At 41.6% G+C, this 19,339-nt stretch overlaps 2 protein-coding genes across 3 annotated transcripts in view; one reads left to right on the top strand and one right to left on the bottom strand.

Moving 5' to 3' along the window:
* Window positions 1-75: 75 nt before the first annotated feature.
* phb2 (prohibitin 2) lies at window positions 76-11,881 on the top strand. The gene is made up of 8 exons (XM_022253587.2): window positions 76-291; window positions 3,604-3,765; window positions 4,722-4,846; window positions 7,308-7,367; window positions 7,843-7,933; window positions 8,403-8,545; window positions 9,478-9,555; window positions 10,197-11,881. Exons 1-8 carry the CDS (start codon window positions 165-167, stop codon window positions 10,311-10,313), a joined length of 903 nt encoding a protein of 300 aa, XP_022109279.1. The 5' UTR covers window positions 76-164; the 3' UTR covers window positions 10,314-11,881.
* Window positions 11,408-19,339, bottom strand: part of LOC110989296 (uncharacterized) — a 77,904-nt gene continuing 69,972 nt past the window's right edge. For both annotated transcript variants that reach the window (XM_022253582.2, XM_022253581.2), the window contains one exon: window positions 11,408-17,777. In XM_022253582.2, coding sequence (XP_022109274.2) covers window positions 14,611-17,777 — 3,167 coding nt within the window. In that variant the 3' untranslated portion in view covers window positions 11,408-14,610. The remainder of the gene's footprint in view (window positions 17,778-19,339) is intronic.

Genomic DNA, 19,339 nt, shown 5'->3' with positions numbered 1-19,339 from the left:
GCCCGCGCATGCGCTGTATTGGGTTGTAGTCTGTTGCCCAAGAGGAGATTCTCCGTTAAAGCACTTAGTAATAGTGAATGTGGGACCCACGCAACCTGTCTCGCGTGCATTAGGAAAGAAGGGAAAACGTGAGAAGAGTGAGAGAATTTTGCAGAGTAAAGAAGATGGCTCAGCAGGTAAAAGACATGATGGGGAGGATGGGGAAAGGCCCCGCTGGACTCGGTACAGGTGTCAGATTGGTTTTGGCAGCAGGAGCACTTGCATATGGAATCAAGGAATCTATTTATACAGGTAGGCTCCACGACCGTACCGTGAACGGTACCGGCGTGACCCGTCGCTGTAAACACATTGGTAAAAATGGTCCGGGTTACATCAGCCATGTCGGCTGCCTTGCGAGTCTTCGTGGTTTTACTAACTGTCTACACACCGTCAACACACAAAAGTATAGTAACGCCAACACCTCCAAAATACATTTGAAATTGTTATTCATCAGTCTGGATTTTCTGGTGATACTAAGCATGCGTACGGCGTGGTTTTGGACGTGCGTGTACCGATACGCTTACACCGCATGGTCTGCATCAATAAAAATATGCGCATTATAATTTTTGCCAGCTACCCTAATTTCACTAGGCATCAGAGTTTCACCGACCGCAAAGTCGCCACAACAAATTAAATTATTTTAAATAAGATTGCACTTTGAAAACCCTCTCTATTGTCTCTTCAAAACTATGTGAAATGGAGTAAATCAGCAGAAGAAATTACAACGCAACTGTGTCAGGATGTACCTGTACCAAACTTTGAATGACAGCAGTGGGATGCTTCATGCTGTCACCTGAATGGTCAGAACAATTCATTTGCATATGTATGCATGACTGGTTGCGGTGGGAAAACACGATGCAACGTGTGAGGTCAGAATAACCTGCTGTAATTGGTCAATCATAAAGTCTTTGACCCTTTAAGAACAACTGATTAAGACATACAATCGCTCTTTGCTCCAGTGGCAATTACATGTACATGTATAGGGACGTGGCTAGTATACCGTCATGCACATTACTACGGTACGGAGGGAGTCCAGGATATAGAGGGTCAGAAATGGGGCAAAAAATTTCATAACTGAATCTTTTGCCACTTCTAGGCATATATGTACCTCTTCCAAGGGGCCAATTTCATGTCTGTAACTCCTGTGGCATGCACTCTTATATCCACAGCTGGTGGGTTAAGAAATTCAACACACTACCACAAAAGGCCTTGGCCTAATAATCTCAGAAGTAACCTTAATTTTTGCCATTGTTGTGGACTGTTTTGATCCATTCTCCAGTGCAGTTTATACAGCGTGCATGCACAATTATTTGGCATATGAGATTCCGAGCTGCATACACGCACACTAAAAGCACACACAACGTGGTTCTCAGCTCCGAATACAACATTAGGCCAGGGTTGAGGCTGTGGCGTGTGTTGGTAATGGTTGGCCTTGTTACCTGCATGCAAGCTGAGCCTACTGCTGGGAAGATGAAATCTAGGATTTGTACAATTCCTGGCCAGTTTTTTAGCATTAACATTCCAAGCCTTTGTATGAGATGTCAACAGGTGGACTTAAAAATAGACTGACGAAAGGTGTCCACAAAATTCGATAAAAGTCAAGGGACACCCGGCAGCAGGTGTATCCAGCTTTTTGTGTCAAGGGAGGAGGGGCCATTATCCAGTAAGGCTTTGGCAAATTTCGCTTGCTTGCTAGCAAGTAAAATTTGACTCATATTTGTCGATTTGTCCCATTTTAAAAGTTATACCGAATACTCTTTTTAGGGATGGAGAACTTTTTTCAGAATGGGCAGGCACATATCAGTGTTTTTTTTAATGAACTAGACCGATATGAGAGTCAGTGACGGCAATTAACAATAATGATCTCCTGGGCCTTAACTTAAAAACAAATAATCACAGATTTTGATTTATTGAGTATTTTGAAATACATGTAGCACATTGTTTGGGGATCCATCGCCTGATAGTCAGACAGAACTCAGCATGACCAAAAGCTTCCACCTCCTAATACAAGCCAATGAATTTTAAACCCAATGACAAAGATGTTCGGCAATATTCCTTCACTGGGAAAGATGTTGACAAAAAATCGGAAAGCACTTATGATTACCGAGGACTAAAAATCGGTGTTCCCAATCAATCGCTCTCGCCTGTTCATCACGATCATCATGCCCACAATGTGATCCTCTTTTTTTCTCATTTTTCAAGACAGTTACTGTTTCATTTTTAAAAATCATATCTCTGCAATAGTGTGTTTTTATACTGTTTCTTTAAAATCTTTTAAATCTGTATCTTTTTATACTTTATCTTTAAACAATAAAAATCTATGAACAAATGAATTTCAAAGAGATCTTAGATGGCCGTTGTTCCCATTACAAGCACCATGCATGTATGTACTTATGAAGCCTGCTCTGCTGACCAAGGTTATTATAGCATAGTGGGTTGTTTTGCATAATTTTCATAAACCCAAATGTAAAGCTGAACAAAATACATGTGTCAACACACCGTTTAGCCAAAATATGCCCTTTTGAAAAATTCTTCACTATCATATACTGCTTCTTTGGAAGTGATTTAGAGGTGTTGATGGGGTGTTGATGTTGTGTTTACAGTAATTAGTACAACCAAAAAGTATTGTTGTCTGTATACATGTGGTTTAATTAAGAACGTGTTATTGAGGTGATGATGGTGTTAGCGGTGTGTTGATGGTGCTGTGCATGTTTACGATCTGTCGATGGTACTTGCTGCTTACCATAAGTCCATGTGCACGGGCATGGCCAGTGAGCAGTTGTGGCAGTGATGTTGGAGATCATCAGGCAGTCCAATGGATTTCATCTTTTTAAACAAATCAGATAAGGTTTTTACAAGCCTTACAGACACTGAGATAGCCTAGACATGTACAACTCGCATTCAAGTCACAACACCATGTGGCAGCTATGTGTATTGCTCTTTATGAGTTTTCAACGCCATGGGTTTTTGAATACAGCCCATTTCTAATCAAAGCTGCTCAGAGTACATTTACTTCAATCAAAAATCTCACTTCTCAATCAAATCTTCCCAAAAAAGCCATCTGAACCGATCCATAGCACATGTTCGTATCTGTTAACAACTTATGACCGAGGGTTTTGACATGTTTGAGACCATTTGTCTGACTTTCTTTGAAAGAAGTCAGAGGTTTTATTCATCACCATCTCCTTCTCCTTACCATAATGATCTAAACGGGTCTTACTGATCACTGTCAACATACATACAAGTGATCCTGGTTTGAAAGGACAGAAATGTGCCAGGCAAAGCCGGCTGGACTATCGTGTTTAAAGTTGCAACATGTCGAGACTAGTTCTTTTCACTGATGCATCAGCGATCTAAATTGTCATTGAATGGATTCAAAACACATTTTACTCATTTCCTTTTTTCTGACAATTTATTGGCAAGTAAAAGTAAAGCAAAACAGCACTTGCATTTCTGAAATTTTGCTCATTCCTGTCAAGTTAACTGTTATGGCCTAGCTGCAGTCTGAAAGCAATCTGTTATGTCTGTCAACCCAAATTACCTCCCCTTTGTTCCTAATGTCAGTGGACGGTGGCCACCGTGCTGTCATCTTCAGCCGTATTGGAGGAGTCCAAGACACGATTTATGCAGAAGGCTTGCACTTAAGGATACCCTGGTTCCAGTACCCGATCATATACAACATCCGCTCCAAACCTCGGAGAATCTCCTCACCCACAGGAAGTAAAGGTATGTAGGGACACCTTGCGTCTCTTCCAGCGACCTGTAGTGACAGGCCGAAATTACTGAGGACTGGCACTTTCTGCTTGTGCACTTACAGACCCCTTGTTGGGTGCATACATGTACATGTAGTTTCAACACTGGTGAATACATCTTTAGATTTCCATCCACAGAGTGGGTACCAGGGAAATATGAGCTTGGATACCACGTACGGATATCAATTTCACACATTTTTTTTGCTGAGAGTTGAGAGGCAGTTTGTAGTGTTTCCTAAAAGAAGACGGGCGGGAATTTCAATCCCAGATGGAACCCCGGGGATATCACAAGTTTATCCTGGACAGACTGACTTGTGCACAAAGTTCTAAAGTGAGCCAATTTTACTCACCTTTATCCAGTGCAATTTTTTTCCAAGGCAGAGGTGAGGCTTGCAGAAATTGGCCAATTATAGGGTCCCAGTTCACATGTTGAAGTGGAGGTTTTCTTTGAACTTTTTGCTCTAGAGAGTGTGTGGGATAGTGATTACAATTTGAAATGCAATACAGACAGGTGGGTGACGCACATTTGGAGAGATCTGATTGAGGGGACACCAATGCGGAAAGAATTTGTGGGTTTTTAGAGACACGGTCATGACGGTATCCAATGTGACTTTCCAAAAGGCCAAGCACATATGCACATCAGTGTATGGTTGTGCTGATCGGTAGAACTCGTGCTGATCTTGCTGTACCTGAAATGCTTTTGGAATACCAAACTACATTTAATTCTTGAGTGTGCATTTACATGTACATTGGATTCAAACTTGGGTTTAGACTTGATGAAAGCTTTGAGAAATTTGATGTAAACGATTCTCATATTGTAAATAGCAAACAGTATTTGAGCTGGGGGAAAGACCAGGTTTAGTAATATTGTGCACAGATATCATACACTTTTAAATTTCCTTTGATTTGTTTCGGATGCACATTGAGCAGATCTCCAAATGGTCAACATCAGTCTGCGTGTCCTGTCCAGACCTGCCGAGGCCAACCTTCCCAGGATCCTCCGCCAGCTAGGCACCGACTATGACGAGAGGGTCCTGCCATCTATATGCAATGAGGTAAAGGTGAAAGGTCAAGTTTGTCTTTGGCCTCTCATGCTCCGGGATGTGATCATTTGTATTCCAGCAGACCCATAGCATTGGTGATGTCACACATTGTTGACATACACTGTGCACATCTTCCTGAGGAGCCAATGGGGGCCCTACGGTCTACTGAGCACCACGGGAAAGCATGCATCCAAACAAACTGTGGTTTCATTAGTCGACAAGTCTTGTGATGTTCAGCCATGTGGTGAAGTGTGACCATGCCAACCAGGCTAACTGTGTCATACTGATGTTTTACAACGCCTTTCTCCAATCTTTAATTTCTATGCTAGCAAAAAGAATCAAAGTAAAAAAAAAAACAATTCTGCAAAACCTTTGGTAGTTATGGGCTATGAAAGTTGCAGAATTTGATTTACGTGGGCCATCTCCATCAGTATCATCTTCAGCCTGGTTTTGCATTGGTAGGCCACCAATGCGTATAACAAGGTCAAAGGTTGTCATGTGTGGCACATGTTCCTTAATTAGTGTCTCGAGCTGCTGCTGGATATTTTGCCATTGCTGAAACACGTGTAGTTGTTAAAACACAGGGCAAGTTTGATCAAGGACCACTAGTGAACTACATGTAGTGGTTGGTTCGTCATGTACCGGTACCTAGCGCATGTGCAGTGTAGTTTAAGTGCGAATAACCCTAGTCAACCGTTGTCAGGTCATTAGGCCGAAGGGAAGAAAAGATTGCCACAGGAAGGGCAAAATAGCAAAAATAAAAGTGAAAATGATTGTTTACTAGTGACATACTATTTTATGGCATTTATCTTATAACTGTCCCTCTCGGCACTGAGCTACACATGTACATATATTAAAAATGGTTTATGGCAATGAATGATGCCACCAACCTCGATAGCAGGGTTCGACCTTAATGTTGGTCCACTAGCCAAATTTGAGTAAAAACCGTGGCAATCTAGCGAAAGCCCTCATCTGGGTAGTCCGGCGGTCTAGTAAAACAATATTCTGAAATAAGTGGCGAAACAGTTAATCGTGATACATGCCCTGTAGCTGCTGCTGGTGTTTGAATCAAATAAAATAGGACCTCTTGCAACCAAGACTGGTTCAGTCCCTAACACCAGCCCAGCAGAAGAAATGCTGAAGTCTATGAATGCAGCAGCAGTAAATCGTCTGAAACTTCTTTTTCGCAACACCCATGCGGCGCAATCGCTGTACTACCACATACGACCGGTCTGGACAATGCTATGATGACTTGACGTTGGTTCTGCGTACAAGATCTAAATCAGCATGCGCTTTCGTGCATTGCATCGCAGAGGTACATGTAAGTCATGAATATGCATCCCACGTGTATGGCGTACCGTGTGTGTATGGTGTGCGTATGCATTACGTGTGCTATGAATATGCAATACTGGTTTTTCCGATTGGTCATTTGTAGACATGAGTTGTTACACCACCGATGTCGCTGTTGTGGTTTCGTGTTTGGTTCGCGAACGAACATGTACGATACATACATGTACAGTACATGTGCATTTCGCTGGGGGTACATGTGCTTGTACACATGTACATACATGTACTGCATAGAACATACCGGTACATGCGCATGTACTGTACATGTACATAAACTGTTCATAACGATATGGAATTTTTTTTTCTGTCTCATGGATTGTGAACAAAACAAACTATTTCAGCAAGTAACCATTTTTGTGTGTTTAATTTTCTTGAGTAGAGTTATAATCATGACAATTGTGGAAATTCTTAAGTCCCATGGCCATTTATTTTATGATTACTCATCAATTCAATAACAGTCAGCACTGAATGCACACTGCTACATGTATGCATGATGTGGGAGCAGAAAACACTACTGCCAAAGAAGAATGTTGAAATTGGGGGGAGACGAGGATGAGTGAAAATGCTGGCAGACTAATAAAAAGCCATCTCTGCTGGTCTTGCCGGCAAGTGAGGAAAAAAGTTATAAGGGCAAACCCTGGATAGGCTGGTCGCATATACATGTTGTTGACTAGACCAGTCCAACCATTTTTGACTAGCGTGTGTTTGATCAGAGTTAGTGGATCTGTGGTTAACTATGGTCTTTGATTGAACTTGAACCCATGAAGTGAGGCATGGATTTACATTGGGCACGTACATGTAGTCATGATAGTGCATCTACTGTATCTACATGTATTCCACATACATGACGGTCGAGACTGGGTGGACTTGAAGGTTGATAGGTCCCAAAGAGCCTGTGAAATTTTGCCATATTTATGTGTCAGGTAAAGAAAGCAGTGAAATACATGCTGCTCAGAATGGAAACCTAGGTGCCATTGAGGATCATCAAAGTCATTCAACGTACCTGTGTTTGTATGTACATGTACGGTTTGTGGGAATTTAATATCTGAACAACAGAAAACTGTTGGTGCTCATCTTTTTTAAACTCATGTACATTAAACAATTTTACATGTTACTGCATTTTCAGGTCTTGAAGAGTGTTGTTGCGAAGTTCAATGCATCGCAGCTCATTACGCAGAGACAGCAGGTAAGATGGGATGAAAGCTGCATTAACACAAGGGATTGTGATCATATGCATTGGATCATTTGCTGTATCACGAAATACGTCTGGTTAAACTTGCTGACTTGGATACTGCAAAGGGAAGCTTTCATATATGCATGAGGCCCATTGAAAACACGCAACACTCACTGCAGTAATAGTGAATGCAATTCGGAGACTTGAGTAGCAGTACTATGCTTTTAGGAGGGGTCTGCAGGGCCTGATCTGCTGGTGAGTATCCTGTGAAGTTGAAACTTGTCAACAGAGTTGCCAAGGTAGTCACCATTGGCAAATAACATGGAGAAGATCTTTGATAGACTGAGATTGAACAATGGGTTAATTCTGGTAATCTTTTCCATATCCTGACAATACTTTGAAGCATTGTTAATGTCCGCTAGTGCTGTATTTCCTGTTTGCTGATTGTTCATGATCGTTTTCCCCCCTCTACTCGGGTCCCCTGTAGGTGAGTTTGCTGATTCGTAGGCAGCTGACGGAGAGGGCTAGCGACTTTGGGCTCATCCTGGACGATGTCTCCATCACAGAGCTCAGCTTCGGTGAGAAAATTCCTCTGTTTTTTGTGAAATTGTGGCACAGCATCAGCCCAACAGTTTGATTCGTTTGTCCCGATTCCCATTGGCATTGATTCTTTGTCCACTGAGCTGTGCAGGAATGAGAGATGGTACACAAAGCACTACATTGTCTGGATGTATAGATTTGCGCATGTTTGGCACTGAGCACACAGGACCACTTTCTACTGCTATGCACGGTCCTTGCATGGGCATCGGTGTCCACCCATGTAGAAATAGTCTTTGCTACAACTATGACAACTCGGAATGTCATCCAGCTTGAACAAATTGTGAACTTTTATTGTTTTTTGGCCCTATACCAGTGTGTATTTAAAAAATGTTGTACACTCTGTTGTCCGAGGACTCGTAAAAAATTCACCTACCTACTCAGGTGGGACTTGAACCCAGGGTCTCCTGAGTGTTAAGACTTGGATGTTTTCCTGTTTTATGTCCACAGGCAAGGAGTACACTGCAGCTGTGGAGGCCAAGCAGGTGGCCCAGCAAGAGGCCCAGAGAGCGATGTTCCTGGTGGAGAAAGCCAAGCAGGAGAGAGCCCAGAAAGTGGTCCAGGCAGAGGGTGAAGCGGCCGCCGCCGAAATGATATCCTTCCTTTGATATTACAAAAAGACCACCCATGACCGTGCATAGTGCCCAGGGCACTTTGCAGCCAGGGGGCGTGTTTTTACATTTTTGGGACTAGATTTGTTGTGAGTGTACAGAGTGAAGTTAAATGCTGCATAGTAATTATAGTGCTGCATGGCACTGTGTGTTTTGTTGCCTTGTCATTCATCAAATGCTACGGTAATTCTTATTTGTGATCTTCAAAGAGAAGTTTTCTTGCTTTTCCTGTACTGTCATGTGATGATCACCAATTCAGTGAGGAGTCTGTCCACCTCAGTCACCAACAGCAATACCCTTCCCATAATTCCATCATGAGAGGAATAGCGTCTTGTGAGGAACAGTCTGTTAAATCTTGATGGGTGGTCAAAGGGGGCAACTTTGATGTGGCTTCCCTCCCGTGGCTGCACATTGTAACCTCAGACTGACAAATCCCTGTTCAGGGGCCACAGGTGTAAAAAAGACTCCCCGGCTGTTGGAGATTTGACCACTGGGAATCCACTTGCGGTAAATGGGGTGGGAGGGGCTTGGGGGGAATTTTCTGAGGGTGGGGTAATGGGCCAGGGTGCTGGATTGTAGGTGGATAGGCCGCCGTGAACTCTTCTTTAGTAATCTGATGGCAGTGCATTTGTTGCTTTGATTTTGGAGAGGTGCCCATGCATAAATGGAAATTTGTGATGTCTTTGGTAGCAAGCAGAATTGTTCTTGCTGCATTGCACATCTACCAGCCATGTTCTACCCAGAGACCTGGGCAAGCAAGAAGCAACAAGCGAGAACTCACAAACATTTACTGTAGGGGCAGTCATGTTATCCATCTTTGATTTTTGGCATGGGTTAAGCTGGGAATGGTTGTAGTACTGGGATGAGTTTGCATCTGAATTATCCAAAGTAGGGTTCCTTGACTCTGATCTCACTTAGGCAAGGCCATTGCTGAGAATCCAGGGTACCTGAAGCTGAGGAAGATAAGGGCTGCCCAGAACATTGCCAGGACGGTGAGTGGAGGAAACGTCATTTGTCCCATATTTCTTATCTCACTAAGCTCTGCCCCTTCCCACTATGCCTGACTGGGTTCTGGATACTTTCTTTGAACTGTTGACACAAATATGTAAAGTTCCTCAAATTCAATGATAAAGGAGTACTTTGTGATAAACCTTTGCAAGTCAAATTTGAATAGAATCTAGTACACGGAGCTATCTGATTGCACCTAAAGATAACAATTTGAATTCCTCAGACCAAAGACAGTGTTACTATACCTTGTGACTCGAGGCAAACTTTTGCATAGCGACCACCATCTCTTGATTGGACTGGTTCCTTTGTGCCCTTCTTATCCATTTAAAAAAATGTATCGTTGCAATGTTATCGTGCTCTTATGTAGCTAAGCAAAAGCCTGGTCCAAATCACGAGGTGTAGTAACAGTGTCTTTAGTATGGGGAATTCAAATTGTGTTCACGTGAATTTAAAGAACTCAGTGTACCACATTTTAATTAAATTTAAATTACATGAGGCTTATTGAAAGATGCACAGTATCTCCTCAGGAAACAGCTACTTACTTGTCAACAGCCCGGGTCTTATTTGTCACCCTGGTCTTCTCTCACGTTGTGAAACTATTGCTCATTTGTGCACCTTGCTACAGGTGGCTTCATCTCAGAACCGGGTCTTCCTGAACGCCAGCAGTCTGATGCTCAACCTCGGGGACAAAGAATTCTACGAAGACTCGGAGAGACTCGGCAAGGCTTCCATCAAGAAGTAGCCCCAGGATACTAAAAGCTTTGACAGCTTTAGATCGCTTCGCACGAGGTGGCAGTTAATTGGCCAGTTTGTCACAGAGGAAAGAATAAGAAATGTATGGATTTATTACAAAAAACTGATCTTGGTTAAAAAGGGACCTTTTTACATTTTTCCGCAGGTGGACGTTTGATTTGCTCATTTTCCTCAGATTGTATTGTTGGATGGTTGCTAGTTTTACTCCCTCCATGCCAAGATGACTCAGGATGCATAACCCCAACCTTTCCTTAACTGCTGTTAGTGTGTTGTAGTTGTCAAGAGTTTAGGTCAAGCCAAGGACAGCATGTTTAAATGAAAAAATTTTGGCATTTCGAATTTGTTCTTACATAGAGCATGTAGATCATATTAGGCTGTGTAGCCTGAATGATTTAAAAGGACTCTTTTAAGTTTTAAGTTCCATTCATGATTGTTATAATTACGGTTTTATCCTTACCGAGCACCAGTTAGTCTGTAATGGAATCAGTTGTATCGGCCTCATTGAAAATTCTTAATGTATGATCTATCTGAGGCTATGAAGTCCATTGCAGTGCCCAGCTTTTCTTTACAGACCCCCAGTCATTTAAGGTTTGCTAAGATAATAGTCTTTGCCCTTTTTTAATACCATTATCTGATCATGGAAGCTAAGTTAGTGTGTCAGTTTTCACTGATGTCAATGGTTCAACTTCTACAATTTCTGTTTGGAAAAGACTTACATGTATCTGATATTGTGCATGATATGTTTGTTATGATTGAGAACTTAAAAACAGACTTGCAGTGTACATGTACACAAATGAATTGGATTAAAAAAGAGCCAAAAGAAAAAAAAATCAAGAGTTCTGTTTTTGTTTCAAAAAGGAAGTGGTTGAATTGGTAAAAAAAAGTGAAAATTACCCTGGAGAGAGCACTCTGCACTGAAATGTCGCTCTGTAGCATTTGTGGTGTCGATTTACTGTGCAATGTCTTATCTAGCACAGGTTTGAGTTCTGCAGTTGTTTGTGCACCATTAAACTACTCTACCATCTTACTTTCTGAGAAATTCTAACATCTTCCCTACAAACAAAATGTGTAACTCGCACCAAGTTATACGTGAAGACATTTTATTTTCAATTATATAATCACTGTTAAGTACCATATAGCCCTGTCCACTTCACTAAATGTTCTACATATTAAAGTGAACTGTTTTTTAATATTTTTTACAATAATGCAATATAATTCACCAGGTTTGATAAAATTAATGTTTTACAATGTACAGATGGTAGGTACACGTAATTTCAGTTGGTAATAAATCACTGCTGTGTACATACATTTTTGACAAATCCATCATGCATGATACATACCTTTAAAACTAAAGTTATAGGCCAATACCTTACACAGGCTTTGAAATGACCTGATACGACTTAACAGTTGTCTGTTTAGGCAGAGGCTAGTGTATTAAGTTAATACATCTCCATTAGAACGAAATCCGTTGAAAAAGTCTGTCTTATAGAAGTTTACTTATGGCCTCTTATTTACATCACTACAAATATACACATTAATAAAACAATGGCCTCAAAATGTGATTTGTTTTGGTCTTCTGAATGTGTTGCCGACTGCTGTAACAAGGGAAACTCTGCCTTTCGCATATACTTTGTAAATAAAGTTACTGTGCCAATGATACAAGCTATTTCTTTAATCTTTAACTTCAGAAGAGGAAAACTTGCATGTTCATCACATTTTAAAAGGAATTTCACATTTTAAAACTTGGCTACAATGTACATTCATTGATATATATACATTTAAAAGAAAAAAAAGGAATCTTGTTGAATCTCCAGTTGACATTTGCAGCTGAATGGTCAAATGTAGATGTCTGCTTAGGATATAAAGCAGGTCACAGGAAGAAATCAAAGCAAGGTTCTCACATTTTTCCTTCACAAATTCTGGGAGAAGGTTGAGATAAATCCTGAACTCTAAAATTCTTTGTGTGAATAGACCTGACAACATAATGACCCCATGCTTTGTTCATGCACTTTCCTGTGGCGTCTTGATGGATCGTGTCCTACCTCACTACCACAGAAGAGTGCATGTGTAAACAAGATGCAATGTTACTATAGATCTGCTGCAAAGCTGTATACTTCAACTTGCATTGATTACAAATAGAGGTGTTAAATTTTACAGTGCTCGGAAACAAGGTCAGCAACAAGTTTTGAAGTCACAAAACAGATGGCAAAGAAGAGTGATTCTGCAAAACAATACGGTAAAAATATAAAGTGACAAACTGGTGGTAGAGTTGAACTCTGAACTGTACATGGAACTGCAAAATGCTCAGAGGAATTCTGGATTTTTATCTGATGGAAGCATTTAAAGACAACAACAGGAGGAAGATAATTTGCTGAGAGTTTTGAACGTGTAATACACGTAATTTACAACAATTATATTTGTGCCCTGTCATCCTGAGAGAACAAAAGCTGAAATTGACTAGATGGAAATATGTGTAGTTCCAGGTCTTCCCCTTTAATATACAAATGTTTTTCAACAGCTTGAGTATGAATTGGATTATACTTGAAACCTTGAATCATGAAAAGAAAAACCTTATAGAACTGTCACAAGCTTTCACATCAAGACACTGCAGGCAATGGCAAAATAAGCTTTGCCCTGTTTGGTCTTGGAGGGGGCATGCTCAGACTAGAACAGGAGCGTTAATTCTTGCTGTGTTTATTGTCCAGGAGCAAACTAACCATGCTCAAGAGTACATGGACTTGGTGCACAAGTTATACCCTGGAACGGTGGCTCTTCAAAATGGTGCTGTCAGGACACTTCACTGGTGTGCATCAATTCTCAACATGACAACTGGAGAATGGATGGAAGCCAGTTGTAATGAAGCTTACACTTCAGGCCTAAACCAACTGGCTGTTGCCAAGAGTCAGTGACTTGTCTATTGGAAGCGGCTATAGCCACAAGACAAGCCACTGTTACAGCATCCAGTCGTAGTGGCAATTTTCAGACACCAAGATCTTGACTGAGAAAGAAGGCATGTTATATTAAATATGGGCAAAACCTCAAAAAGTTTGCACTGTCTTTAGTCAGTGCTCTGACTCCAAATCCCTATCAGTGAGACATATCCTGCTGACAGGTTTTTTTTACAGTAAGTAGTTTATATTAGTAATAACATATTTACCCACAAGTAGGAAAGTTCAACTGTCCCTGGCATAATAATATTAGTGTTTGCTCTTTACTGCATCATTTGGAATTTGTTCAATATGCATAAACATGCTCTTTGAAAGTAAAAGTTAAGGCAAGGAGTGGGAACGAAAGTTTGCTACATTAGCAACCACTGCCTGTAAGAGGGAAATCAAGTCCATGTTAATTGGTTTGCAAAGCTGACAAAAGTAAGTAGTCATTGAGGAGTATTGAGTATGCCGTTGGGTCAAAGACAAAAAGACAGAGTGTCAGAAATGCCCAGTAAGACTTGCTGGGTCTGATGAAGACAAAAAACTCCCACCTCTTTCCTGCACAGAAATTTTGTACATTTCATACTGCAGGAAATAATAAATGGTTTCTTTCATTCATTTCAAAATTTCAAAATTTGAGATACAAAGTAAAGGAGATAAAAGGACAGAAAAACTCTTCCAGTGACAAAATTCTGCTGGGACCAAAGTGTAAGGTACTTTCTTTTCATATTTAAAAAAATCTGTTTAAATGTAGGTAATGTATTAACTGCTGAATTACAAAGATGTGTCTCAACAATTCATGGGTTAAGTACTTTGCTCAAAGAACGAAAAATTCATCCTTAAAATCTTTTCCGTGAGTCCTTTAAATGAGGAACAAAGACACTGGTTACTGTTAAACTGTTTAAAATGTGCTTAGTACAATGTACATGTGATCAGTCTCAACAACATTGCTCTTTTTTTGTAAGGGCAAGTCACATTTCCAAAGCCCAGCTTAGAAAATTGCTATATTATATTTTTTTAAAACTGATTTAGCATCGTGCAATACATGAAAAAGATATATTTACAAAAGTCTGATCCTTTACAGTTTGATATAAGGTATGCAAAAAGTGTCTCTCTCAAAATTTCAATAAATCAAGGCATGTACCTGAATATTTCGGTGAAAAGACTGGACAACTACAATATGTATGAATGTTTAAACTGGAGATCAAAGCGCTAACAGTTAAGATGTCAGTTGTGGTTCGAATTCTACTGGCTATGCCTGCCCTCTTAAAAAATCCCTGTCTGTTAATGTTTCAGTCTAATTCTAATGTGGTCTATATAATGAGCTGAAAGCTCAACTGGCATTTTTGTCAAACTCTACAAAGTTAGCATTAAGTAAACACTGTGATTTTTCCCAGAATTTAGTGCCAGCTTCTTTCCACCTTTCAATAGCTTGTTGTTGAGTAGAGCCATACTTTCATCAGAACTACTGCGCTGTAGTTGCTTGCGACGTCGAGGAGGTGTGGGGTGGCACTGCACCTTTCTGGTTGAGGGTAATGATGAACATGATTGCATGGTTGAGCACTGTTTCTGTGACACATGTGTATCGGCTCCATCCGATTCTGCCTCAGCGGTCCTCAACAGGATATCAGGCTGGGATTCTGAATAACTTTCAGCTTCTACGGTAGGCTTACTGCCATTGGCCAACGTCTGATCCTGCTTCATCTTGAAGATGTCTGCAGCTGAGCGAAGATGAATGGTCCTAACCTGGGAAATCATCACAGGCTCAGCCCGCCAAAGCTTTAACTGTGGGGAATGCTTGTGACTGTCCTTTGCTTGTGGTGGTTTGAAGTTGGTGGGCAGGCCATACCTTGATATGTGGTCTTCGTAGCTGGGTGGACTCTTGGTGCCTGTTAATCTTGGTGGCAATGAGTTTGACTTCTTACAGTCATCAAAATAACTGGGCAGCCTTTGTGCTTCCCTATGCTTTGCAGGATGGTCACTTGTGTTGAAAGAGCTGCAAAAGTGCCGATCCATTTGACTTGATAACCTTAGTTGGGACAGGTGGCTTCTGTACACCATCTGTGGAGGGTCTGGGGGATGTAAACCATCGCTGAACGACTGGCTGCTGAGTTGGTTAGAATTTCGAACGAATTCTTCTTGCTCACTCATGACTGTGCATCTTGCTGCCGGCTTCGGCATAAATCTCTGATCTGTGATGGCTCCCAAGTTTGGATTATCTCCCCGAAACCCCAGGCCATTTCCAATGGACCCTTTTCTAAGGCTTGCAGTGACTTCACTCTCCCAGTTTGACCTCTTTTCCATGAATGCTTTCTTTCCTGATGAGCTTGGTGGCCAGGACAGTCTTTTTTTGTACCTGTCATCAGCCAGACAGGACATCACTTTAGATCGGCATTTAATGCCACTGACAAGTGGTGAGTATGGCTTTGGTCCATCCACCCTCCCCGAGAAGCTTACAGGAGACCTCTGTGTTTCTCGTGCTACAGAGGCAGAGGGACGTTTGGTATCTCTGTATGTAGGGCCAGTGGAATGACAAACTGATTGGTCTTCGAAACTGCTCCTCTGCCAATGCTGGACAAGTTCAGAGCGGAATTGCTGACACTCGCTGGGATCAAAAATGTCCTCCAGTTTGAGAGGGGAGAGACTGATGGAGTTCTTTGATGGTGATGTCTTTGACAGAATGTCTTTGGGTACAGACGCAAAGGGTGGGACTTCCACGACCGTATCGCTGGAAGATGTAGACGAGGCATTAGAAGATGAGGATGTGGAACTTGACGAGTCATCTGCATCACTGTCATCATCACTGCTGTTATCGCTCTCATTTCCATCATTGTCAACCATCCACTTGGGGTACTGGACAGCATCTATCTGGATAGCATTGCCAGATTTCTCTTTTCCCTGGTTGTGGCTTGCCTCAACTTCCTGTGTTTGCTGCACTTTGTCAACCACCAGCAAATGCAATGAGAACCTTCCATTGTTGTTCATGTCATTATTACCGGTGGCTGACTTGGCGTTTGTTGGTGCAGGGCTTGGACTACCTTGGACCTTTCCATATGCTGTGTTGTCAGCTTGTGAAATTTGGCTGCCACTGGATGTTTGGTTTTGCTCTGTGTCTGACTGGTCATAGTCATTCTGTAACCTGTTGAACAAAATGTGGGGGTTGTCTTTGGTTGGGCCTTCGCTATCTCTATTCTGCTCTTCAGTGCTTGCCATTTCTGGATCCTTCTGTTCTGGAGAAAAAAGGTCAGATGCCTTTTTGTCCTGAGAGCTATTTCTAAGCAAGTTGGAGGAGGTGCTACTCTCACTGTCAGCGTTACTAACATTGCTGATGACATCATTACCAGAGACCAACAACATATCATTGCCACCACAATTGGCACAGCAGTCTTTGTTATTGGAGATGCTGCCTTTCTCATCAGTGTCATCGGAAAGACTGACATCACTCTGAGTAATACTGACCAGATCTTGGCTGCAAGCAGAAGAAGTGGAATTGGCATATTTGTCATTCATCAGTCTTGATTCACAATCATTTGTGATATCAGTGAAACCTTGAGTTTCCTTCTTGTGCTTGTTAAACACAGTGTCAGACTCTGAAACCAATGACATGGTGACTGACACAGAACTGGCTGCCCTTTGATCAAAGGTGACATATGATTCATCTGCTGACTCAGCAGAAGGTTGCAAGAACTCGGCAGTATCATCGTAGATGATCCTGGATCGTCTCTCCACAGTGCCTCTGGAAAACGTGCCAAGGTTTGGGGAATTAGGGGTGAGGAGGGGACTACTGCAGGAGCTGGAAGGGCTTCTTGATGGGCTCAGACCTAGGGTCTGGTTTGGGATGGAAAAGGGAGGAGGCCTGCCCTGTCTTGGGAGGCCCCAGTTGTGAGAGTTGTGCTCCTTGACTACCTGCTGGGAAGGAGTGTCATCATGTTCACTGGCATCAGAGAGAAATACATCATCACTGTCATCGTCTGAGGAATCTGTGCCATCTGATGTGGTTTCCACTTCTCTGCTGCAATCACCAGGACAAGCTGTGTGACCAGACTGCTGTGTTGTCTGATTTGGAGGTACAGCATTTGGAGTTTCCTGTTTGTCAGGCCCTTGGCTTGGGGAGGCCTCTTTGAGTAGGTCAGGACAGGGGTCATAGCTCAGATCTGGACTGAAACAGTCTTCAAAAACATCCTGGACAAACTGCTCATAGCTTAATGAGCTGACCAGGGACTCCGTCTCGCCACTCTCTACATCGCGTGGCAACTCCTCCTCTGTCAACAAATTTACCGTGAAGGTTCGTTCCACTGCTGTGTAGCTTCCCTCAGACCAAAGGCTCACTTTCTGCTCACGGACAGCCTCAAAAAGTGTAGAGGGTGGAATGTCTAGTGCCATGACTGTAGGAAGGTCATCAACTGAGATGGAGAAGGTCCCATCAGCTTCTAGCCTCGTTTTCACTGGAGAATCTAAGATCTTATTGACAGCTGTATCAGTGCAAGGAAGGGCCAACTCAAAGTAAAGTTGGGAAACCTCTTCTGTAAAACAAACACAAAAGACAAACATCATTTTCGTTAAATGAGATTACTTATCTCTCTTTCAAACTCAGTTATAAGGCATAAAATTAATGAAATATGACAAAGTGAATACCGTATAACAGACATGTCAGTACTTGCATTTGCCAAACCTCCACATATTTCATGCACACTGTGATTCACAACGGCTTTTTGTTTACTCTTTACAAAACAGGTCACATACTGCCAATTCTCTGACTCAGACATGCACTTTCTAAAGAACACACACACACAAAACAGCTCACACCTTCACATACAGCTAAGTAGACATCCAGACAAGCACAGTACACAACAACCTAGTGAAGAAAGCAAGCACAAAGCACAATTTTCACTGACCATTATGGCCACATAAATTGACAGATTTAACGTTTTTATGAAATAAAGAAAAAGGAACACTTGTGCAAGCTTACAGAAAACAACAATGCCAGCCAAGAGCTGCAAAAAGGAGTGAATGATAATTAGGTCCAATTTCTTGATGCTACTGAAGATTTTGGCATTTATTGACAGGGAATTCAATGTGACTTGTATACACATTGCCTGTATGATTCATATGACATTGACCACTCTTTGATGAAGGGCATATGCATATGTAAACCTGCAACGGTGGCATGTACAAATTATCCTAAACATTGGTAATTCTCCAAGGTTTTAGACGCACACACTTAGCAGCCAATAGAGATGACTCGGTGTGCATGGTACTGTGATTCTGCCCACCCTTATGGCAAATGGTCGTCATAGCAAATATCACAGTGACAGTGCCTTGGAGTGTTAAACATATGAAGCAATGATGACAAGTGTCAAAGAGCTCTTTTACAAGTGAATCTTATTCATCGGTGTTTGTAGTGTCCACTTATAAAAAGTGGCCATGATACCAAGCCACCTTTAATATCAGGATTTTGGGCCAAACGTAATAATACCACAGGTGTGGCTGGTAGTGACATGAAAACCATCTTCAAGCAGTTAAGCAGCTTCTTGAAATTGGGCCTGTATTTTAGCATGTGTATCTCAGCCATTTTAACCTCAAACACATGAAAAATGCACCCGTCTCCAAACTCTACAGCCATGCCACCAACCATCCAGAATTTTGCCCCATCCTTCCATCGGTGATTAGTTTCCCATACTATTAATGTTTGCAACTACAGCACTCACATCCAAATGGGTGAACTTTGAAAAATACCAGTGTAGGTGTGCAAGTAAGATGGTTTTTGTACACTTGAATCTCATTCCACTTTTCAGGATGAAAAAGTGACAGTTGGGGAGCATTTTATTTACCTTTAGTGCTGTCCTATGTGTGGGTTAAGGATTAGACAAGATACAAGGAAAGAGGGAAAAATAATAAATAATGAACCAGAAATATTGGCTATGTACCCTTCTTGAGTAGAAAAGAAGAGAAATTTTGGTGATGAATGAATGGTGTATTGAACACATTCCTTGTGGTTTTGACAACAAGACTTAAACCATGTTTATTTGTTTGATCTGAAACGACATAAAAACTAACTGGAAAATATCCACAAACACCAAATATT

The sequence above is a fragment of the Acanthaster planci genome, linkage group LG16 (assembly GCF_054643075.1).
Source record: "Acanthaster planci isolate LZ-2023a linkage group LG16, COTS_SCS, whole genome shotgun sequence".
NCBI classification, from domain to species: domain Eukaryota; kingdom Metazoa; phylum Echinodermata; class Asteroidea; order Valvatida; family Acanthasteridae; genus Acanthaster; species Acanthaster planci.
The sequence above is the reverse complement of the archived record's forward strand: the minus strand, read 5'-3'. Positions and strand labels throughout refer to the sequence as shown.